General features: G+C 37.4%; 1 protein-coding gene across 1 annotated transcript in view; it reads right to left on the minus strand.

Annotated features, from left to right (window-relative positions):
• The window catches only part of RAB27A (RAB27A, member RAS oncogene family), a 53396-nt gene that overhangs the window by 4226 nt on the left and 23004 nt on the right, over positions 1-26166 (minus strand). The window contains exons 2-5 of the mRNA XM_032418109.1: positions 22454-22628; positions 13509-13594; positions 10978-11081; positions 8362-8485 (exon numbers count right to left, since the gene is read on the minus strand). Coding sequence (XP_032274000.1) covers positions 8362-8485; positions 10978-11081; positions 13509-13594; positions 22454-22606 — 467 coding nt within the window. The 5' untranslated portion in view covers positions 22607-22628. The remainder of the gene's footprint in view (positions 1-8361; positions 8486-10977; positions 11082-13508; positions 13595-22453; positions 22629-26166) is intronic.

The raw sequence follows: 26166 nt of genomic DNA on the forward strand, positions 1-26166 counted from the left end.
TCCTCTGTGGGGATTTAACATCTATTTGTCGAGTACTTATGATGTTATTGAGCTAAATCAATGGAACAGTGTTTGACGCTGCCATTGTTACAGGAATACTTTGAGACTCAAAATTTCAATACTTATATTTTCTTCATCCTACACTTTCTCAACTATACCATGAAGAATCATTTCATGTCTACAGAACATTTCTCATGCTTAAAAAGAAGGCTTAATCATTCTATCACCATTCAGAAATAAATTGTTTCACGAAAAAGCAACTGAAAAACTCATCCCTCTCCCCAAGAATAGTAAGCTGAAATTGGAAATGCAAAAAGAGAGAGAGAGGAGGAGGAGGGAAGAAGAAAGGAAAGAAAGGAAAAGAAAGGAAAGGAAGATGAAAGGAGAGGAGAGGGAAGGAGAGGAAGAAAGAGAAGGAAAGGAAGAAAGAAAAGAAGTTGAGAAGAACTTTCTTATCATAGTAATGCACATCTAATTTTTTGAAATCCCCTCAAAGTCCATTATAAATAGCTTTCGAATTCAAATCTTAAGCCTCATTGATTTCCTCAACTGAATTTCCATTAAGCTATTTCTACTTTCCATAGTTTTTCTCTCTCAGCTCCTGAAAATTGCCCAGTTATTTTTGAGGCATAAATGAGAAATCATAGTTGGAAATCCTTTTAAAAAACAAAAATCTATGCATAGAAGTTACAAACATCTTGGACAATGGCTAAGAGCCATAACCTCTGAATCCAGGCTGCCTGGATTCAGATCCTAGCACAACTTCTTAGCAACTATATAACCCTAGCAAGCCACTAAACTCTGTGCCTCAGTTGCTTCATCCCTAAAACTAAATAGTGTCAGTACCTTCTTATAAGGATTAAATGAGTTAACATTTAAAGTGTTTATATCAGAATCTGACACATATAAAATGTATCATTTTTGACATGTGTGTCTTTGATAAATGTTTCTTATTTCCAACACATAATAGGTTACAAAATTTTGCTTGTAATTTTGTTAACACTCAGAACACATCATCCCATAGAAAAAATGTCACTGAGTCACGGAGAGTCATAGCTCCAAGAGACCTGAGCAACATTATAAACACTAAATTCCCAAACTAGCTTACAAACTATTGATTTAATCCATAAGGTAGCGATCTACAGTACTGCCCTAAATTCTAGTACCTGGGACCATGTTTCCTTTCCTACACCAGGGATGGCTCACTCAGACCTGTCCTTGCTGAAGTGCTTCATGCTCCAAAGTATCTGCCTACCGTAAGTCCCCATCAGATTCCTCATTGCCCCAAGTGATCTTCACCAAATGCAGAGAAATGGATCTTACTTTACTGATTACTACTAAGGTATAAAAGACTGGTGCCTCTAGCAGACCTATAAGCTATTGTCTAATATATTTACTAACCTAAGCAAGTATTTAATTGGTAGAACTTCAGGGTATAGGAGTTAAGTTATAAATTTTTAAGTCACTCGTGTTAATATTGTACATCTTTTAATAAGATGTAGTTTAGATTTAGAACTCCAAATTCAAGGAACAACCTTCTCTCCTTCAAGTATATTTTCCTGCCATTTGTGAACCTCTGGGTCATGTGACCAGGAGTCTGGTTAACAATCTTAATCTTTTTTTTTAAGATTTTATTTATTTATTTGAGAAAGGGAGAGAAAGAGAGCACACAAGCAAGAGGGAGAGGAAGAGGGAGAAGCAGACTCCCTGCTGAGCAGGGAGACCGATGCAGGACCCGATCCCAGGAGCCCGGGATCATGACCTGAGCCAAAGGCAGATGCTTAACCGACTGAGCCACCCAGGTGCCCCAACAATCTTAATCTTTAGACTAATCATTCAGAGTCTTCTGAACACCTGGGGTAATGTGGTTTTTGTTTCTACAAGAATTAATGAATACTTGAGTTCACTCTACTCTGCTCTCCACTCTTTAAGCTGCCAGAGGAGAAGCAAATGAGATCCACAGAGAAGACCCTGAAGTAAGACTTTCCACAATAAAATGATGCTCCAGAGACAGAATGTGCCTTTGTGTTCACATTTGAAAACTGGACTGTTCAGCTTGTCCTAAGGGCAAAGGAGTCTAGAGGATGGAGTTAGTACTATTTTATGTCCACTTTTAGAAGATGTTCACTTTTAGAAGGCATTTGGGCTACATTATCCGAACACTTCTCCATACCTGTAAAGTGGGTAACAGTGGTTCATGGGGCCATGGCAAGGAGGAAATGAGATAATACATGTTAAGGACTTAGCACAAGCCTAGTGTCCAGTAAGTGTTCAATAAATCTTAATCTAATGGGTTTTTTCCTTCTCTAAAAAATAATATTCTATTTTTCCTAAAACTTACTAGGCAAAAATTTAGTAAAATTAGCTTAAATTCAAGAGGATCAACTGTCCCCCTTTTTAACCATAGAGAGTGATACTGTTCCTTCTCTCCACATGGTGGTGCTAATGTAGCATTACTAGGGGCAGTATTGCCAAACCTTTGAAAAAATCCTGTGCAGCTAATTGTGATATCAATCCAAAAATGACCACTTAACAGCTGTTTGGAATGCATACAGAACACCAATTTTGGTACATTTTTAAAAAAAAATAGATTAATCACAGATTTTAAAATAAATAAAATGAGCAAAATGGCAAACTACTTCAAATCAATGATGGGGGGTATTATCATCATTTATAGTTTTTCACCAGGGTATCTATATCCTGCTTATGCAATAGGTCAGGATCCACATCAAGCTGATTTCTATTATTTATTTCCACAAAACCAGAAGATCCTAGATTACAGTTAGAAGTTGTCAGGAATGAAAACAAGTGTATTTGATGGTTCTGTCAAATGGTTCTAGATATTTGGCTCACATGTGGATCCAGATATTATGGAAAATTTTTTCACTAAACTAAGATAGGAGTCTCACTACTTTTTATAGTCTGTTGAATGCTAAATGAACAAGCACTTACAAGAAATGGCTGGTGTAGGGCGCCTGGGTGGCTCAGTTGGTTAAGCGACTGCCTTCGGCTCAGGTCATGATCCTGGAGTCCCTGGATCGAGTCCCGCATCGGGCTCCCTGCTCGGCAGGGAGCCTGCTTCTCCCTCTGACCCTCCCCCCTCTCATGTGCTCTCTCTCTCTCATTCTCTCTGTCTCAAATAAATAAATAAAATCTTTAAAAAAAAAAAAAAAAAAGAAATGGCTGGTGTATTGGCTGTTTCAACCTAGGAGACTATGCCAAATGAAATCTAGATCTTCCACTGAGTTGTGTGGAGTTCTGAAAATCAGTCTTGTATGTTTAGGTTTAGCTTATGTGTGTGGTTTTAAAACATGCCCACCCAATGATACACCATTATTTCTTACGTGAAGGAAGGAGGTCATAAAGTATGCAAAGAATCAAATTATTTGAGATCAAGCTATTCATGCCACATTTCAGCTAGTTCAGACTAGATAGGACACTGAGCATTCTGCTGAGCTAAGCCACTTGAAACCCAGAAATGGTCTGTACTCATATTACTAATGTAAATAAATGTTAACACATTCTTTAATCCAGAAACTCTTGAGCACCTTCCTCATCAATAGCCAGCATCCTTTAGTGGGGGAAAAAGTCATCTTAAACTTGCTGCCCTTGAGAAAGTAGATCTTAAAAGTTCTCATCAGAAGAAAAAAAAAAAATTGGGGTGCCTGGGTGTCTCAGTTGGTTGGGCGTCTACCTTCAGCTCGGTCATGATCCCAGGGTCCTGGGATCAAGCCCCACATCAGGCTCCCTGCTCAGCAGGGAGCCTGCTTCTCCCTCTCCCTCTGCAGTTTCCCCTGCTTGTGCTCGCTCTCTTTATGTGGGTCAAATCAATAAATAAATCTTTAAAAAAAGAAAAAAATTATAACTGTATATGGTGATGGATGTTAACCAAACTTATTGTGGTGATCATTTTGCAATATATACATATATCCAATCATTACATTGTACACTTAAAACGAATACAATGTTATATATCAGTTATTCTCAATTTTAAAAAATGTTCTACCCATTCCTTTGTATAGCACATGAAATATGTACACATTCAATTATTATGCTTTCATCATATTCACAATTTTCTGTATTTCCTTCAACTCAGAATCAAAAACGAAAGGCTTGTAATGACCACCAACTATCCTGTGTGAAAAAAGAAGAGTGGGAGGGCATTCAGGTGCAGCTATTTTTACTCACCAAGTCCTTGCCTGCCCACTTATGGCTGGCACTCCCTCAGTACCAATCCCAGTGTCCCTTCCCAGACTATATCACAGCTGATTTAATCAATGTGAGAGAGAAAATATATCCTCCTTCCTCAAACACGGATTTTCCAGTGATGAGTCATTAAGCACATTTCCTTCACCCATGCATGGCACAGTAGACAACTGCTTCATATTCTGTGCATAATGATTTATTCAACTATACTGTCAAGGAAAGTGTCTGCCAGCACGCACACCTGTGACTTGCACACCAATGGTTCTCAAAGTGCTGTCTTCAACCACCTGCAGGAGCAACATCTGGGAATTAGAAACATAAATGTCTGGGTTCCAGCCCAGATATAGTGAATCAGAAATTCCCCGGGGAGCCAGAGTTCAGGTGATTTTGATACACACTAAGGTTTGAGATCCAATAGTATCACCTCAAAGAGGAATGTTGCCAATGCTGGTTCTGTTTGCTCTTCTTACATATTTGACTTTGTAGCTATTTTTTAAAGTGTTTTGGCAACAGTGTAGCCCGTCCTCATTTTGACTGGCAGGAGGACAAGTTTGGACAAACATTTGTTTTGCTCCTTTCTCTGACTTCATTGACAATCTTCAATATAACATACTAGAAAGCATTATTTTGCCCTTGTTCTAGAAAAACCTAAAAATTGCAGGGAATTAGAGGTTAATATATTCTTAGTCTACTAAACATAAATTTTGTGATATTCTTCATCATACATTCAATTCACCCTTTCCATTTTTGGCTGCTGCATGAAAGTCTTATTCTCAGATTTATTTGTCCTCACAGACAGATTTATTTTCCATATTTGTACTATAACATGTTCTTTATTAGGTTTGCAAAATTTTTCTGAGACATAGTCTTTCATTCTCCAAGTGCATGTATATTTAAGAGAAGCACTATGAACCGATGACTCATTTTTAGGTACTGGGGAGGAAAGGGAGCACAATAGTAACAAAAAAATGCAAATTTATCAGACAACATAAAAATGATACAAAGATGTGCCATTAACCATACTCTATTTTACTACTATTAGCATGGAGATGAAGTGATCAACATAGCCCTTTAGTACATGTGCAATCAATAAAAATAGTATTAAAAATGAAAAAAAATCTGTGAAAATAATCATTAAACTTACATGTCAAATTTGTGAAATGCATATGCACTAAACTGTTTCTTTTTGCTTCTGAAATTGCTAAACAGCCTAGAACTATATTTTTTAAAGATTTATTTATTTGAGAGAGAGAGAGCAAGTGCATGTGGTTGGAGGGGGGGGAGGGAGAGAGAGAATCTTAAGCAGGTTCCATGCCCAGCAAGGAGCGTGACATGGGGCTTGATTTCACGACCCTGGGATCATGACCTGAGCTGAAACCTACAGTCGGACACTTAACCAACTGAGCCACCCTGGTGCCCCCAGAACAGTATTTTATGCTTCCTAATTCCTAAGGAAATTCTGTTTCCATCTCTTTCCTTTCTTCTCCAATAGATTCCATTATCTTATCTGCTAATCCCTTCTCTCATTTTAACTTAACTCAGAAACCTGAGATTGAGCCCCCCTTATGAAGTACTCCCCAGAGCTTGTGAGCTGGGCACAGATGAAAGACAATCCCTGGCTCCCCAGACTCCGCCTATAGACAGAAGGCAATGCTGGGCTCTTTGCTACCAGGAAGGAAGTGGAATCCTGAGAACCAGAACAGAAGAAACAAACAAAAGGCTGAAGAAACCCAGTGGGGGAAGAAGTCTATCCTGGCTCCCCTCCAGTACCTGAGAACATACTTGTTGGCTCTAGCTAACTCCTCTAGATACCCTATTTCTTTTGGCCTCACTAACATACTTCTCAAAAGCACAGTCTAGGTCCATGGTTTCCATTGCTTCATCACTTACTTCCTTCTCACCCCCCTTGCAACATAGCTCCCCAGCTCCCAGTTTCGACATTTCAGTATTATCTGTGGTATCTGGCCTCCCTCTTTCCTTCCTACCACATTACCCGAGTGCCTCTCAAGAGTAGACGAGCATATCAGAATTGCCTGTGGGGCTTGGCCAGCCTCCACCTCAGAATCATACTCCAGGCCAATTGTGTCAGAAGATTAGAAGTGAGGCCCAGATCCAAGTATTTGCTAAGAGCTCCCCAGGTACTTCTAACATAACAATCATGTGGAGAGCTTTTGAGAGACACCAATGCCCAGGCCCCCACCTGCGGAGGTTTTGTGACACATCAACTTGGTTAGGTTGAACAACATTTCTGAGAATTTCCTTTCCAGTTAGGGTGGATCACAGGAGAGGTTTGGGGGAGTTTGGGGAGTGGAAGTGAAGCAGCAGACTTTCCGTAGCTCTCATACATCACTGTTGACCTGCTGGCTCGTCTGGTTGGCATAAACCAGCAACCAGATCTGTACCGGCTCCACCTTCCCCAAGATCGTCCTTCAGTTTCTCCAGCTCCTTGGCCAGGTGCATGTGCTTAGCCCTGTGACAAAGGTCCCTGGCTTCTCTAGGATACCCAGACCATCCAGGTCAGAGGCAACAAGCACGGAGGCAGGTTTCATTCTGTCATTATGGGTCCTAGCTGGTGTTTGTTCTCCCCACCTTAAACACCTTCCCTTCCTGACTGCCTGACCTGTGGACTTCAAGTTTCAGTGTCAAAATAACACCGTAAGGACTGCTTAACCAGCTCCCACAAGTGCATAAGGTCAAATACCTGTACCAAATCCCTTTATATGTAAGTATGTTTCTTCCATTGAATCTTGCCTGATAAACCACTCCAGACCAATTACCTCAGAAGCTCAGAGGTGAGGCCCAGAAACAAGCATTTGTTAAAAGCTCCTCAGGTGCTTCTAACATGGTTAGGTACTGTCTACCCTGGAGTGAAAACCCCCACAGCCTACTGCAAATCTGTGCCAGAGTAAGCCAGCATAGTTGATGGGCATAGATACACTCCCCAACCCAGGCTGCCTTGCCCCCACCCCTAGAATTGAAAAAGATTTAAAATCCTGTTCTGCCCCCACCCTACCTATTTTCTCTGATTTACTCCTTTTTCTTTTCCACAAATGCAGCTCCTACCCATCTAACAGATCACCACAATCTCCCTGTCTCTAGTATTTCCTCCCTTTACTTCACCCCCCCCCCCCCCCAGACTGATCTAGACAAGTACTTATCCCATCCCTCCACGTTCAAAGGATTTCAGCAACTCCCTGCCCCCCAGGATTTCAGCAACTCTCCTTACCTGGTATTCTAAACTCTCCAGATTTTGACTTCTTCCCACCTGGCCAACCTAATCCTTCTACTCCCTTGCCAATGTGAAAGCTATCCTCGAGTGTCCTCTGGTCCTCCATCAGTCCAAGGAAGAACAAAGCAGTTGTCACACAATAAAAAGAGAAAGGCCCTCCTCTGGCTTCCTTGGATTCTGCCTAAAAACCAGGGCCAGTAGCTGGGTAACATCCCCTATCTCTCTCTCTACCTTCCCTTCCTTCTCAACTCCACTTGCTGCCTCCCACTTATATTAAGGGTAATTAATATATACACATTTGAGTTCTCATTGTATTAGAGGCAGAAAGAAAGTAAAGCACAAATTCCTTTGTAGAGATACCCTTGACATTTTAATAAGCAGCGGCTAACCCCTTCTTTCATGTCCAATTAATGCTACTGTGATCCTATTCCCAGAGTTCAAGGAAGAAGACAGTATTTAGAGGATTCTCCACCACAAAAACACAACCTAAACCAAGAGAATTTCTATGCTCTCCCAGCATAGAAATTTCAAAGCCAATAGGCCTTCTTGTATGCTGGGGCTCTCTACAGCCGCACATGAACTGGCTTTGAAATTTTCTTGCTGAATAGAGAGAATTTTCTTACCCCATGCATCTCCTACTTGCATCTTGGGAAAGCAGCCTTATATAGTCAGGGCATTTGCCCTCAAAGGTGTCTTTAAACACCAAGAGATTGAGAAAATGGGACGGAAGCATGGCCCTCACCCAATGTTTTTCCTAGGGTTCCCACTATCACGTAATATTAATATGTAAAGTAGGTATTTATACTTCCCGAGGCCTACATCTGAGTGTGTTGTTTCAATTTTTTGCATTTGCATCTTCTGTTATCCATTGTGCTAATGTTTGAATTGGGAATGTTTTCTCTAGATTTCTCCACAAAAGTACTCACCCATATTTCTCTGCAAGTCCTCTTGCTTCCTCCTCTTTTACTACTCTCTGGTCTTCCAGATCACTCTTATTTCCACAAAGCACTATATCTGGGTTTTCACAATATGCATGCATTTGTAGCTGGCCTGTAAGAAAAATTATTATAGGTAAATAATATGTGTGTGATCAATGGAGAATATATGCAAAAGTGCTCTGGAAACTCTAAGTGGATGTACGGGCATAAGGAAATGATATAATGCTTTCAAAGCATCAGTAACCTAATCTGTAAAACTGAATGGATGGGACAGAGATGTAAAATTATCTTTAAGCACATATCCCACCTTATTTATATCAGGAATAGGAGAATTCGCTAACCCTCCAAAAGTGCACGCGTGCATGTGAACAACCATTTGCACACACACCTGTGGTTATCTTTCTATTGAAGGCCATTTGAAAAAAACTTGGAGAATTTTTAGTTCTTATTGCTAATCATAAAGCTCTGTTTTTCGTATAGTGTCTCCCCATAGCAATATTTTTAAAAGAACTGTCTTCCTATGAACTAGTGTGTTTCCATCTGAAATGTTTTCACATTTTTCTATTATCCTAAGGCAGAATCAATTCAATTAAAATAAGAAAGATATATGATTAAATGAGAGAAAACGCAGAGAAGACTCAGCTCTCGGTTCAGTCTTCTGAATTCAGCAGGGCTCACCTTTGGGCTTGCATGTATCCCCTTCCCAAGGGGCATGGAGAGCTTTGGAGTCAAGAGAGAACTGACTGCCAGGGCAGCTCTGGAGAAGCTAAAAGGAGGGTGCAGACCTGCTCTCCTCTCCCCAGGCCAGTCAGGGCCCAGGAGTCAGCTACTTGTTTAAGAGGCAACAGTGCCTCTGTGTCCACAAAAAAGAAGAAATGAATAATCCCTGTAATATTCAAAATGCTAATAAGCAGAGGAAAAATAAAATGTATAGACAATAAATTGTTATTCCTAATTAAGATTTGATATTATTATCTCTGATACTGAACACTAACTTTTTTCTTTTTTTAAAGGCGGGTTGGGGAGAATACTTTCCATTGAAGATATAAAATCTGCAAAATGTGTAAATTTTCTCTACCTAATTTCACGATAAGAATTCTTTTACACTATAAGGATAACAAAATAAAATGCATACGTTACATATTTCATAATTTTGTTATTTATCTAATCAGCTAAAAAGTCCAGATAGGCAAGATTTATCTGTCTCAGAGTTTCCATTTCTATCTGTGAAAAGAGGTGGGTTGATGATTTCTCAATGCTGAGATTCTATGAGCACATCTCTAATAAGAATCTTACAGTGTTTGACTTAAAGTCTCAGAACTTGTTAGAATGATACAAAGAAGAGGATGATGAGCAAGGGCTGAGGATAAAGGACTAGACATAGCCACCATCATTCAGCTTTAATCGAAATAATGAGGTGTGCGACACAGGCATTTAACCAAGTGAAGCCCAGTGAACATAACTAAATTTGAGGACCCTATACTTAAAGTATTAAATAGCTCTTCAGCCCATAATGATCAATTAGTTAAGAAAGGGCATAAAAGGCTACTGAACGGAAAGCCAAACTCCATGTCCTCCAAGAAGGACAGGACTACTCTTCAAGGCCCAGAGTCCTCATCCTAAAATAAAGACACACCACCTGTCTGAATCTTCACCCAGGGTGCTTGTGAGGATCAACTACAAAGTATGTGAAAATGCTTTGAAAAATCACAATGCACCATATAAATTACTTATTTAAAAACTCCTTAAAAATAAGGTTTTCTACTATCAAAACCACAGCCAATGACCCCTTCATAATACCAAAACACCAAGTTATTTTTAAATAGTAGGTATTTTTAATAAGTATTTTCATTTTAAGGATTTGGATGTTAAGAATTTAACATCACAGCCTTCCCCAATAGATTCTCTAGGTTTGCACTAATACAACTAATAGAGAAAAATGTACTTTTGCAAATTGTTATTTGATGAAGTGGCAGGATTTTAAGTGGCTGCTAACCAATCATTTAAGAGATTAGGATCTCTCCAAAGAGCCAAGATGAGGGTGGGTGTGTGCGCGTGTATAGTGCTGGGGACCACTTTTGCCAATGTAATTTTAGATGGGATGCTGATGGGATCCTTCTGGCAACTGCTCTGGCCTTAAAAGGAGAAAAGGAAGCTCTGAGTACAGAAGAGACAGGGAGCCAGGGGTATGATCTACTAAGCCCTCAAAAGATATTTATGTCTATGTAATAGATGTATTAAACCCTGGATGATATGAATCCTGATAGCATACAATAGGCAAGCAGATACTTAGAGATTTAACTTTTCTGGGCCTCTGTTTCCTTATCTATAAAATGGGGATAAGAGCATCCTCTGTTTTCCACATGTAAAGTGCTGCCACGTGCCTACAGGATAAGAAGTACCCAACAAACCAAAGTTAGTATTACTAGGAAAAGCAGAGTATTTCAGTAATCTTTGCCCCCAAAGTAAAACCTTACTCCTTTAAACAGCATTTTTAATAGTACTAGGAGCTCCTCCAAAACAACTTACAACAGAAGTAGAATTTCAGAGAGCACTGTATTGTGGGAAGGGGGGAGTGGGAGACAGGGAAACAATAGCACTTACTTATCCAGTTTCTGACATTGAGGAAACTTTGCTCATTTGTCAGATCAAAAAGCAGAAGAAACCCCATAGCATCTCTGAAGAACGCTGTTGTCAAGCTACGAAACCTAGGAACATAAAAGCAGATTGGTCATCTAAATCATGGCCCCACTCCTGAAATATAAAACTACCAATAGTGCCCTCAGCCTCTTCCAATAATTCATCAATAACAAATTAGGTATTTAATAATGTGCCATTGTTTCTAATAACTTCATATTATTTATGTATATTGTATCTCTTAATTACATAAGATTTAGCAAATTATGCTATCAAATGGATATCTAGAGCCACAAAGAATACTTAAAAATATACTGAGACTTTATAAAACACCAACAATTATCAAAAGTTATATTTGGAATTCAATCATACAGAGAACAAACTGATGGCTACCAGAGGGGAGGTGGGGGGGGGGGGGGGTGAAATATACAAAGGGGATTAAGAGTACACTTATGATGAGCACTGAGAAATGTATGGAACTGTGGAGTCACTCTATTGTATACCTGAGACTAATATAACACTGTACGTTAATTATACTGGAATTAAATAAAAAAAAATAAAAATCATCTCTGTAAATTTTTAAAAATTAAAAAAACAAATTGGATGATGATATTCCAAAAGTATATAAGACACTTATTTATCACTTACATAAGTTTATATGTTAATGGACCATGTGATTTGAAAAATCAGACTGCTGGACAGGGATCATAAGAACTGGCTCATGATCCCTTAGTCTCAGTCAAGAATTTACTTAATTAGGCCCAAAGCAATGGTTCTTGCTGTATATGTTTTCTTTGTCCCTAGAAAGTTCAGCTTGACTTGATGTTATAATGGGGTCCATGACCTTTTAATTTTAGTCTCTAAAGAGGTCTCATAACTCTGATAACCATTTCTTTGGCTTTAAGGTGGGAGTAGTATTGACTCAGTCTTATCCTTTCTTGGTACTCTCTCTTCCAAGGCTTTATCCTGCTGTCTCCCACTCTCTCTCCCTCTAAAGGTCAGTTTCCACTTTATTTTTATGTAAAGTCTGCAACTGACAGGCATAGATTCCAGGGAAGAAAATACTGGTATGAATTTGTCATCTAATCTGTTTAAGTTTTCTCAAATATTTCTAATCAATGTTTTTACAAGAAGAGTCCTTATCCTTTAGGAATACATACCAAAGTAATTATAAATGAAAATATCTGATAAATGGAATTTGCTTTAAAATAATTTGTGATTTGGGGCTCCCTGTTCTATGGGGAGCCTGCTTCTCCCTCTCCCACTCCCCCTGCTTGTGTTCCCTCTCTCGCTGTATCTCTCTGTCAAATAAATAAATAAAATCTTTAAAAAAATAAATAAAAATAAAATAATTTGGGGGAGGGGTAAGAAGGGATAGAGGTATACATGAAATAAGATAGGCTACAAATTGATGACTACTGAAACTGGGAAATATATTCATGATTTTATTATACTATCCTCTGTAGTATATATATTTGAAGATTTTCATAATAAAAAGTTAAAAAACAGAACACTTCAGGGGCGCCTGGGTGGCTCAGTCGATTAAGCGTCTGACTCTTGGTTTTGGCTCAGGTCATGATCTCAGGATGGTGAGATTGAACCCCGAGTCAGCCTCCACACTCAGTGGGGAGTTTGCTAAAGTTTCTCTCTCCCTCTCCCTCTGCCCCTCCCCCACCCTGGCTCGCTCGCTCTCTCTCAAATAAATCTTTTAAAAAATAAAAACCAAACAGAATACTTCAAAGAAACTGTGAGAGAAAACAGCAGCTATAACTGAAAGAAATTTTATATCAAGATTTCATGTGACTTATTTTGATCAAGCAACTTCTAACCATATGAGTTAATTCCAATCAGATTTTCTGTGAGGTTTCCATAATCAGGCAAGAATAATGCAGGTAATTCTGCAGTTGTCTTTGTGGCTGTGTAAATAGCTAAAGTAAATGGAGAAAAGTGTATAAATCTTAAAGAACAAGAACAAGAAGAAAAATGGAGGAGGAGGAGGAAAGACAAAGGAAGGAGGAAGAGAAGAAAGGAGGAGGAAAAAGAAGGAAGAAGTAAAAACTCCATAAGTAAGATAGTCTATTTTTTTTTTTTTTTAAGATTTTATTTATTTATTTGAGAGAGAATGAGAGACAGAGAGCAGAAGAGGGAGGAGGGTCAGAGGGAGAAGCAGACTCCCTGCTGAGCAGGGAGCCCGATGTGGGACTCGATCCTGGGACTCCAGGACCATGACCTGAGCCGAAGGCAGTCGCTTAACCAACTGAGCCACCCAGGCGCCCTAGATAGTCTATTTTGAAAAGGATTCATTTTTCCTTTGACCTTGTATGAAATAGACATCATTATCATTTCAGACTGATAAATTTCCTGCTAATTTAGCAGCATGTCTTATCTAGGTGCAAGTCAACTAATCAGCCGGCCTTTTCCTGCTCAGGAACTGTGTGAAGGGCATAGCTGGTTTTCCCTTTCCTCCAGTAAGGAACACATAACTAAAGATCTCATACCTCTCTTGCCCTGCCGTGTCCCATAATTGCAGGTGGATTCTCTGACCTCTGCCAATGGTTCCATCTGGTCCATTGGCTCTGTACACCTAAAATAGCAAAATGAAAGAGAAAAAGAAAACTTTTGAGACTGATGAACTCTTCCCACTTTTCAGTACAACTCCCATAAGCATCTAAACTTCTAAAAAATCCCATTTGGAATACAACCTTATTTGTATGTTATTCCAAATAATTGTCTTTGGATAATATAATAATTTGTATTAAAACATATATACCTTATATATTTTTATAAATATATTATGAAATATATACATAACACATAATTTGTATAAAAATAATAATCTGCTCACCTTTCCTCAAAGTTCCCTCAGGTCACTAGTATTTTTCCCAATCCCATCTTTAAAAAGTACTCTAAAGCAATTTTATAGGTAGGACCTCTGAAGATCTCTTCTTCCATAAAAGCAATGAAACACTGGCCAAAAAAAATGTCAAAATCCACTTTTTCCAAACTCTGAAAATTAACAAAGAATCGCAATGTCCCAAGAAGCATCCAATCAAGAAAAATGGCTGAATATCAGTAAAAACAGTAAAATTCGTGCTGTTTTAATTTATCCTATTCCCATCCCACTCTTCCCAGCTCATCAATAGCCTTGAAAACCAAGAGATGCACAACTATAGTAGCTGTGAAAACAATCAGTTCACTGGGCAGTGAAGGGAGTGGAGGCAAAACAGGTTTGAAACTCCCCAAAGTCTCATCTCCAGAGTACTGTCTGAAAGTTGCCTGTAAAGCTCCATTCCCAGGCCTTGACTTGACTTTGCCAAACTCAGAGCTTGCTCTATGATAATAATCTTACCCTTAGGGCATTTGTTGAAAACAATTAGCAGCAATTATTTAACATCACAGCTACCAAAGGCAGCAATACCAATTGGGGCTAACAAAAGCCTAACCAAAAAACTTGAAGAAAAAAAAAAAGGAAATGAGACGTCCATAGGGAGATTTGAAAAGCTCCAAAATGTTACAATGGAATGTACCAGGCCAGTCTCATGTATAGCACTGTACATATGCCTGGGAAAGACTTGAAAAGACCCTATTATCTTATCTCTAGCTAACTTCGAGGCTCTTCTCAAGCAGGAAGTGATGGCTAAGACAGAGTTGTAAACTGCCTGCAAGAGCATTAGGCACATGTCCCAAAACAGGCATGCACATTCACATGTGCACATGCACATGCACACACACACACACACACACACACACTGTCAGAAAAAGCTGACAGAGTTATTGGTTCAAGAAATCTGTCTGCTCAGGGGTGCCTGGGTGGTTCAGTCAGTTAAGCATTTGACTCTTGGTTTTAGCTCCAGTCATGATCTCAGGTTGTGAGATAGAGCCCCATGTCAGGCTCCATGCTTAGCACAGAGTCTGCTTGAGATTCTCTCTCTCCCTCTGCCCTTCCCCCTCCTTGGGAAAGGGGAGAAATCTAATTCTAGGGTTGCCAGATTATATTATTTAAAATGTCCAGTTTTCAGCAAAGTTTATGAGACACAAAAAGAAACAGGAAAGTATGGCTCATACACAGTGGGGGAGAGGAAATCAACAGAAACCATCCCTAAGGAAGGGGACTTAGTAGACAAAAAAAAAAAAGAAAAAGAAAAAGTCATTAAGATTTTATTTATTTATTTGAGAGAGAGAATGAGAGAGAGAGACCACAAGAAGAGGGAGGGTCAGAGGGAGAAGCAGACTCCCTGCTAAGCAGGGAGCCCGATGTGGGACTCAATCCCGGGACTCCAGGATCATGACCTGAGCCAAAGGCAGTCGCCCAACCAACTGAGCCACCCAGGCGCCCCAGTAGACAAAGACTTTAAATCAGCTATTATAAATATGTTCAAAGAACTAAAAGAAATCATGTCTAAAGAATTAAAGTATAGGGGCTCCTGGGTGGCTCAGTTGGTTAAGCACCTGCCTTTGGCTCAGGTCATCATCCTAGGGTCCTGGGATCAAGCCCCACATCAGGCTCCCTAATCAGTGGGGAGCCTGCTTCTTCCTCTCCCTCAATTGCTCCCCCTGCTTGTGCTTTCTTGTTCTCTCTCTCTCTCTCTCAAATAAATGAATAAATTTTTTTAAAGAATTAGAGAAAAGAATAATGCCTCACTAAATAGAGAATGTTAATAGAGATAGATATTATAAAAGGTAAATAGAAACTCTGGAGTTAAAAAGTACAGTAACTGAAGTGCAATATTCACTAAAGGGTCTCAATAGCAGACTTGAACTGGCAGAAGAAATAACCACTGAAATTGAAGATAGGACAGTTGAGGTTATCCAGGCCATGGCACAGAAGGAAAAAGAATAAAAAAAAATGAACAGAGTCTCAGAAACCTATGGAACCATCAAACATACCAACATATGCATACTGGCAATCCTATAAAAATACAGAGGCAGAAAATATTTTTGCAGAAATAATAGACAAAAACCTCCAAAATTTGATGAAAAACATTCATCTGCACATTCAAGAAACTCAGTGATCTCCAATAAAGTAATAGAGATTGACTAGACACATCATCATACTGTCAAAATCCAAAGATAAAAAGAGTATCTTAAAAGCAGCAAGTGAAAAGTGATTCATCACATACAAGGAATCTCAATAAGACTAACAGCTGATTTGTCATTAAAGAACAATAAAGGCCAAAAGGCAGTAGGATGACAAAGTGCTGAAAGAAAAAAGACTATCAACCAAGAATTCTATATCCAACAAAGCTATTGTTTAAAATTGAAAGAGAAAGTAAGACATCAGCAGATAAACAAAAACAGAAAATTCATCACCAGCATACTTGCTGTATAAGGAATAATAAAGACAGTGCTTCAGGCTGAGATAAAAGGACACTGGACAGTAAGTTAAATCCATAAAAAGTAAAGAGAACCAGAAAGATAACTACATAGGTAAATATAAAAGACAGTATAAATGTATTTTTTAATTCTTTTCTTCCATCTGATTAAAACACAACTGTATGAATAATCATAAGTCTGTTGATTGGCACATAGCATATAAAAATGTAATTTGTATGACAATAACAGTACAAAGGAGGGAGCAGGAAATGAAGCAGAGTTTCATGATAGTATTGAAATTAAGCTGGTATTAATCCAAACTACACTGTTAAAAATTAAGATGATAATTGTAATCCCTAGGGGAACTATTAAAAAAATAACTCATATATATAGTAAAAATAATGACAAGGAAATTAGAATGGTATACTAGAAAGTATATAACAAAAAATAAAGTAGTCATGAAAAAACAAGAGGAACAAAAAATAAGACACACACAAAACAAGTAGCAAAATGGCAAACATAAATGCTTTATCAGTAATTAAGTATAAATGAATTAAATACTCCAAATAAAAGGCAGAGATTGGCAAAGTGGATTTAAAAACATGATCCACTATGTACTGTCTATAAGAGACATGCTTTTAGATTCAAAGGCACAAAGAGGTTGTAAATAAAAGGATGGGGGGAAAATATCATGCAAACAGTAACTAAAACACAGTTGGAGTGGCTTTACTAATATTAGAAAAAATAAACTTTAAGACAAAAATTATTATTAGGGACAAAGAAGGATATTTCATAATGATAAAAGGGTTACTCCATTAAGAACATGTAGGGAGAAAAAGGAGAAATAAACATGTCAACCATTATATTGAGAGACTTCAATACTCCACTTTTCATAATGGATAGAACAAGTAGGCAGATGAACAAGGAAACAGAAGACTTATACAACACTGTAAACCAAAGACATAACAGACATCCATAGAACACTCAACAACTGCAGAACGCACATTCTTCCCAGGTACACAAGAAACATTCTCAAGGATAGGCCATGTATTAGATCATGAAACAAGCCTCGATAAACTTCAAAGTCTGAAATAATACAAACTATGTCTCCAACCACAATGGGGTAAAATTAGCAATCATTAACAGAAAAAAAATTTTGGAAAATTCACAAATATATAGAAATTAAATAACACAGTCTTAAATAACAATGGGTCAACGAAGAAACACAAAGGAAACGAGAAAATCTAATGAAGTACTGTATGGTGACTAATATAATAAAAAAAAAAGAAAATATTTTTAGATGGATAAAAATAAAAGCACAACTACAAAAAATTATCAAATGAAGCTAAAGCAGTGCCCAGAGGTAAATTTATAGCAGTAAACACCTATATTAAAAAAGAAGAAAGATCTCAAATCAGTAACTTAAATTTCAACCTTAAGAAACTAGAAAATAAGAGAAATTAAACCAAAAGCAAACAGAGGGAAAGAAATTATAGTGGAAATAAATTATCTTTTCTTTGAAAAGGTCAACAAAATTGATAAACCTTTAGCTAGACTGACCAAGGATAAAAATAGGAGACTCAAATTCCTAAAACCAGGAAGTTTTAAAAAGATCTCCTATATACCCAAACATATTAAAAAATAATAAAAAGTAAAATAATTTTTTAATATTTGTTTTAGAGGGAGAGAGAGAGCATGAGTGGGAGGGGCAGATTGAGAGGGAGAATCTCAATCAGACTCTGCTCTGAGTGCAAAACCCAATGTGGGGCTAGATCTCACAACCCTGAGATGATGACCTGAGCCAAAACCAAGAGTCAGACACTCAACTGACTGTGCCACCCAGGCACCCAAATTAAAATAATTTTTAAAAACTTTTAAAAAGGGGGGCACCGGGGTGGCTCAGTCGTTAAGCATCTGCCTTCGGCTCAGGTTATGATCCCAGAGTCCTGGGATCAATTCCCGCATCGGCTCCCTGCTCAGCCAGGAGCCTGCTTCTCCCTCTCCCACTCCCCCTGCTTGTGATCCCTCTCTCACTGTGTCTCTCTCTGTCAAATAAATAAAATCTTTAAAAAAAAAAAAAATTTAAAAAGGACAACTACCAACTTTACATATATAAAAAGATTATAAAGGAATACTATGAACTGTATGCCAAAAAATTAGATAATCGTATGCCTAGACACAAACAATTGAAACTAACTCAAGAAGAAATAGAATATCTAAATAGACATATAACAAATAAGGAGACTGAATTAGTAATCAAAAACTTATCACAAAGAAAAGGCCAGGCCCAAATGTCTTCACTGGTGAATCTGACCAAGCATTTGGAGAGGAATCAACACCAATCTTTCCCAAACTTCCAAAATATAGAAAAGAAGGAAACACTTCTCAACTCATTTTGTAAGGCCAATATTATCCTGATACCAAAACTAAAGATATGCAGAAAAAAAAACTACAGACCAATATCCATTCTGAGTATATAGACACCAAAATACTAGCAAACAGAATTCAGCAACATATAAGAAGGATTATATACCATGACAAAGTAAAATTTATCACAGGAACAGCAAGGTTGATTTGACTTACAAAAATCAGTCAATCAATACAATATAATACACCATAGTGGAATAAAGGACAAAACCACATAACCATCTCTATAGATGCAGAAAAAAAATCCTTTGAAAATATTCAATGTCTTTCATGATAAAAACACTCAAAAACAGAAGAGAATGTCCTCAACTTGAAAAACAGCATCTATGAAAAAACACAGAGCTTACACTGTACTTAATGGTGAAGGTCTGAATGCTTTCTCCCTGCAATCAAAAACAAGATGAGGATGTCCTCTCTCATCAGTTCTATTCAACATTTTACTGGAGGTTCCTGCGAGGGTAATTAGGCAAGAAAAAAAATAAAACATATCCAAATTGGAAAAGAAGAAGTAAAGCAGAAGGTGACATGATCTTGTATATAGAAAACCCTAAGGAATAAATACACACACACACACACACACACACACACACAATTAGAACTAATAAACAAGTTCAGCAAGGTTTCTGTATACAAGATCAATTTACAAAATAAATTCTATTTCTATACATGGGCAATGAACAATTCAAAGTGAATTAAGAAAACAATTCAATTTCCAATAGCATAAAAAATTTAAATACTTAAGAATAAATTGAACAAAAAAGTGTAAAACTTACACTTTGAAAGCTATAAAACATTGTTGAAAGAAATTAAAGATCTAAACAAATGGAAAACTATCTCATGTTCATGGATCAGAAGATGTAATATTGTTAAGATACCAATATTCCCCAAATTGACCTACAGATTCGGTGCAACCCCTATCAGAGTCTCAGCTGGCTTCTTTGTAGAAATTGATAAGCTGACCCTAAAATTCAAATGGAATTGCAAGGAATCAAAAACAATCTTGAAAAGGAAGAACAAAGTGGGAGGACTCATGCTTCCCAATTTCAAAACTTAGTACAAAGCAGAAGTAATCTAGATAGTACTGGCTTAAGGATAGATATCTAGATGAATGGAATACAATTGAGAGTGCAAAAATAAACACATATATTTATGGTCAACTGATTTTGAACAAGAGTACCAAGACCACTCATGGGGGAAAGAATAGTCTGTTCAATAAATGCTGCTGGGACAACTGGATAACCCTATGCAAAAAAAAAAAAAAATAGAAGCTGGACCCCTTTCGTACCATATACAAAATTAACCCAAAATGGATCATAGACCTAACCATAAGGGCTATAATTATTTATATATAATTAAAATATATATAATTAAAAATATATATATAATTTAAATATATATATATGAACATTTATCCAGAATATATTTTTAAAACTCTTAAAAGTAAAGAAAAGACCACCAATTTCAAAACAGGCAAACAATCTGAAGACATTTCTCCAAAGATGATACACAAATGGCTAATAAGTACATGAAAGAAATGATTGCTCAAAAACATCTGTCATCAGGGAAATTTATGTCAAACCTACAATGAGATACCACAGCACACTCACTGGAATGGTTATAATCAAATAGACAATAACAAGAGTTGGTGAGGATATGGAGAAAATGGAACCCTCCTACATTGCTGGTAAGAATGTAAAATGGTGCAGCATCTTTAGAAAATTTGGAAGTTACTCAAAGTTAAATAGAGAGTTATCATATGGCAAATTAATTCTACGCCTAGGTGTATACCCAAGAGATTTGAAAACATAAGACCACACAAAAAATGTATATGACTCTCATGGTTCATCTCCCCTCCTGCTATCTTCTTCTTTCTTTCTTTTTTTTTTTTTTAACATATAATGTATTATTTGTTTCAGAGGTATGGTGATTAACATAACATAATAAAAAAAAAAGAAAGTACAAAGGCACACTGAGTAGAAGCAATTTATAATACATCTATTTAAAAAAGGGCTCATATCCAAAATATATTTTTAAATTTCTACAAATAAAAAAAGGGCAAAAGACAAAAAAAAATGTATATGACTGTTAATGGAAGCATTATTCATTACAGCTTAAAAGTGAAACCACCCAAATGTCTATCAATGGATGAATAGATAAACAAAATGTGGTATATCAATACAATGGAATATTATTTGGTCATAAAAAAGAATGAAGTTCTGATACATGCTACAACATGGATGAACCTTGAAAACATTATGCTAAGTGAAAGAAGCCAGACACAAAAGGCCATATATTGTATGATTCTATTTATATGATATGTCCAGAATAGTCAAATCTATACAGAATAGATTAGTGGCTAGAGGGAGGATAAATGGGGAATGACTGCTAAAGGGCATGAGGTTTCCTTTGGGGGTGATGAAATGTTCTAAAATGAGATGCACAACTGTGAATATTACTAAAAACCACTGAATTGTATACTTCCAATGGGTGAATTTTATGTGAATTATATCTCAATAAAGTGATTTTTAAAAAACAAGGTTATAAAATGGGAATTAATAAATATAATCACATACATATATATTGATTCTACTAATTATATGTCAATACTAAAAATTTAATGAAATCCTACTCTTACTCAGTGTCTCTGAGTCTATAAGATTCTCTGGCAGTGGAAGAAAAAGACCTTGAGTAAGAAGGAATGAATTCTTCTATCCTAGAAGCCAGAGACCCTTTATCTTTTCCAGGTAGAATATGCTCCATTGAAAGATCTGTGTCATTAATCTCTTGACCACTTGTTGAGGGGCTTCATGGTAACAGTCGATTTTTCAGCAAGAAATGTAGCTCATGATGAAGGCCATCTTCCCTCTGCAAATCTGACACAGGGACCTCCTGCCCTCCCCTCCACCAGCAGAATAACTTGCAGCCCTATGGTCCCTTAAATAAAGAAAAAAAGAGCCTCTTCCTTCATCATTGAGTAGAACCTCCCTGTTCCCTTGGTAACTTCCCAGCTCAACATACACGACTGGCATTCTCACTCCCACGCCAACCTCATCTTCCTGGCAGCAGTGACAAGTTCCGCCATTTAGTGTTCCATGTGGGATTGAATTAAGACAAAGGCCATTAAAAATGACATCAAAGGTGGAAGAAACAGTCCACAAAACAGGAGTAGGTTGGCTAGGGTGGTTTGTAGGCTTCATAACAAAGGTAGACAAATAACTTTGTGGAGTTCTGAGGGAACATACAAGTCAAAAGGGTATCAAGGGAAAATTAAAAGAAATCTTCACTTTTGTCTCATTGGTTTTATATTAAAGGTCCTTCAGCACAACCTTCTATTTTATTTTTATTTTTTTAAAGATTTTATTTATTTAATTGACACACAGAGAGAGACAGCAAGAGAGGAAACACAAGCAGGGGGAGTGGGAGAGGGAGAAGCAGGCTTCCCACTGAGCAGGAAGCCCAACATGGGGCTCGATCCCAGGATCCTGCGATCATGACCTGAGCCAAAGGCAGACGCTTAATGACTGAGCCACCCAGGTGCCCCAGCACAACCTTTTAAATCACATTTCCTAGATTGAACAAAATACACTTTCACATGCACCCTTCCAATTTTATATTCCAAACTTTGTCCTTCTAATTCCTACAAAATAAACTAGACAGACAGGCAAATACTGAATCAGAGATCACATTTTTATATAGAACTTACCACTCTCTTTTCCCTGAAATCAATGCCCACTGTCGTGATAAATTTGGAGTTAAATTTACCATCTGTGTACTGGTAAAGTACACTGGTCTTCCCTACTCCAGAGTCTCCCAAAGCTAAAAACTTGATGAGGTAATCATAGTCTCCATCAGACATAATGAAGAACTCAGTGGTTCACCTGTAAAATACAAACAAATGCATATTTACTAAAAAGCTATCAGGAAATATTAGAATCTTCCATGAATAAAGTGAGTTGTTTTAATACCCAGTTCAATAAGTACTATGTGATACCTATATGCCTAAGGGTTCTGTGAAGAGGATTAGATAGTATTCACTGCCCCCAAGGACCTAATAATTTGCTAGATGAGATGTTACTAAAATAATAAATAACAGCTTAATTTAAATTTAATGTGCACATTATAGTACCATTAAGACAAAAATTCCAAGTCAGAGTAAAAATTAAGAAGACAACCAGCACTAAGTCTTACATGCAGATCACATAGAACAAAAATTTTGAAAAGAAAGAAGGAGAATGTTAGAGGAATAATAATAATTCTTAGAGTGCCAGTGGTTCCAACTCCCCCCTTCTTTTTCAAAGTCTCCTGGTGCCCTTTTCATGATTTGTTTTTATTCTCTAAATAGATTCCAACTTCTCAAAATATCAGTCCAACTGAAAATGTAGTCTGTCTCCAGGGAAGACTTACTTCTTTTTGTGCTCCCATTTCTAATACCAATAAACCCTCCAGAAAATCAGAAAAATAATCAGTTCTCCCACTACCACTGACAACTCCACATGCCATTCAAACATGAATATTCACCTATTCACATACACATCAGATGCCCTACATTAGATGCTGCTGATTTTCCTCTCAATGTCTATTTTCACTAAGCCTCACATTGAGAAACTTCACTACAATTCTCAATGCTTCCTGTAAGATTTCTATAGATCCATAAAATTAATAAAAGCACAAGCAAGGACATTTATTGATTTTCAAGGCTTCTTCCCCCCACCCCATCCTCAATTTGGCGACTCACCTTATGCTCAAAATTCCTGAATGCTGACCCCCAAGAGCCACTGCAATTTACTTCCTCATAGTGCCTTAGTAAAGATCTGGGACCTCATATTCAGATATGGCTGGTCAGCTGATAAGGGCAGAGACTCCACAAACATTCATAATTCTATTTGCACACTATAAAGAATGACACTTCACAGATGATGGCTTCCCTACATTATACCTTACGTATTCACAGGTTTGGTTGCAGTATTAATGGTATATAACAGAATTCCTCTCCAGAAGCGGACCAATAGGGTACAAATAAATATTCTAGTACGTCATATCATAGGATCTCATTTGGCTCCAAGTTATTCATTAATTAGAGCTAAGAATTGAAAAGCAGGTCCAGATAACGTTTAATCATTTTGGAGGTTCCCCTCAAAATGAATGAGGAAGCAGAAAGCAACTCCAAATTCTGCAATGAGAATGATACAACACTTACTTCCTCTTTACTTTTAATTTGAACAAAGGGTGGTCATTCCTATGTCTATGTTTTAATATCATTTAAGGTACAGGAGAAAATGATGTCACCAATGTCATCACTTTTCTAGAATTCTCTAAATCCACTTGAATGGAATTCAAAGACAGATGAAACTATATCGGCTGCACCAAAATTTAATGTGTTTAGTTATCATGGGAGAAGAATCACACATATAAATCTAAAAATGCTCTTTGTGGGTTTTTCTATTCATATTGACAGTGATACATACAGTTTGTTCCCAAACCAAGCCATCATAAAGGAAGTATTAACAAACCAAATACCACAACTGAAGGTATATAAGTTTCACCATCAATATTAATCATAGTTTGCATTCTTCAGATCGCACCTCTAGGCAATTATCTGCCTTGTTAATCTGAAAATAAATGTCCAGACCTTTCACTCTCTGGGTTCAGTTTTCCAAAGGATGAAATAGAACCCAGAGAGGTTAACTCATTTGCACAGTCTAGAATATAAATCCCTTAATTCCAAGTTCAATGTCCAGTCTACCTCCAAGCTTATTGTCTGTTACTCAAGCTTCCACAAATGCATGTTGGGCTTAAAGGTGACCAGGTATGGTATCATACAAGGTAGCCTAATAGGAAACACATGACCTCCAAAGTCAAGCTGAGCTGGGCTAAATTCCATGTCTCCCACATGGCTCAAATGTCTCTGAGTCTTGGACAGGTTTCTATCCTGTGAAAAACAAGATACTATATACACTCCTTCACACCATTGTTCCAAAGATTGAACAAGATACTCTTTGTGAAGCACCCAGCATAGTGCTTGGCATATACTGAATACTCAGTAAATGTTAGCTAACCCTCTTCACCCCATTCTGGACAGATCGGACTGGCTCTAAAGACCTAGAACAATCTCTGAAATTGCCTCTGAGTAGCTCAAAACATATTTCTAGCACAAAGGATTCCTGACTGGCTCAGAGTCCTTTGCCGAGTCAACACATCACTTTCAAAGTAATTCTGATCTTTTTTGGCCAATTTAAAGCATTTTCATTTTAAATTAACATGCCTATTGCAAAAGAAGTTATGACCAGCTTAAAAACAGGTTCAAATCTGTATAAAACACTGCAGTCCATTCTATCAAGCTCATACTTGTTCAAAAAAATCTGAATGGTTCATTGTAGTTCAGAATGAAAGAGTCGAATTCAAAGAGGTTACACGTACAAAAATATTTCTGACTGAGCTAAAGCCACTTTGGCTAAAACTAAATATATCTAATGAAAATTACTGGGGTCTGGTTTCAATAGCTCAAACTGCTTCAAACTAGTTTTACCTAGCTCAAAAAAGTTCTGACCTGGAAGGCATGTTCTGACTGGCTCACATGAGGTTTGATTGGTTTGGAGTATATTTTACTGAGTCAAATTAGTGCTGACAAGTTAAATCTCTTCAACTGGGTCATACTTGCTCTAATTTTATCAAACTGCTTATAACCAATTCATGTCATCTATAAAATTGCTTTTACTGTCTTAGACTGATTAAAAACTGGTTCAAACCAGTCCAAGTTGACTGATCAGATGTTCAAACAGTTCAAGACTAGAAATGTAAAATGATAAACAGAAACACAAAAAGCAATGGTTTGGTGCTTTAAACATATGCTGAACCAAAACACTTAAATTTTTACTTATAATTACCTCAGTTGCAGATAGTCTATACACCCAATTTATCTCCACCACAATATAGTTTCTTTCTACACTTGAACGGTTTGTACGTGTTGGAGAACAGTAAACAGGTTGGGAGAAAGGAATATGGGCATGATGGCAGAGAATATGATAAACAATAGGAAAAGGTGTGATGAGTGACAGAGGCTTCCTTGGTTGACAACTCCACCATTCATTTTATCTCAGGGACCTGGCAGCAAAACATTAATCCGTGATCCAACAATAAAAGAGATTTCAAGTTAAGGAAAACCTGTAGCAAATTTGGAAGCTATGTAAAGTGTCTCCTAAATTGGTCACAATGACTAGGCTAGTCTGGGTTAACAGAGACCAGAATTCTAAAAAGTAAGGAAGATGCAAGGAAATAAAAGGACTCAGGAAGGAAGCAGGCCTCCAAATTGGTAACAGATTTTTCAGGGTTTGGGTAGGGTATTGATGGTGACAAGCTTCTTATCGGAGTTTGCAGCCAGTTAGTCGAATCCCAGAATTAGTGGAACCATTCCATCTT

The sequence above is a fragment of the Phoca vitulina genome, unplaced genomic scaffold, assembly GCF_004348235.1.
Source record: "Phoca vitulina isolate PV1807 unplaced genomic scaffold, GSC_HSeal_1.0 scaffold20, whole genome shotgun sequence".
Lineage (NCBI taxonomy): Eukaryota > Metazoa > Chordata > Mammalia > Carnivora > Phocidae > Phoca > Phoca vitulina.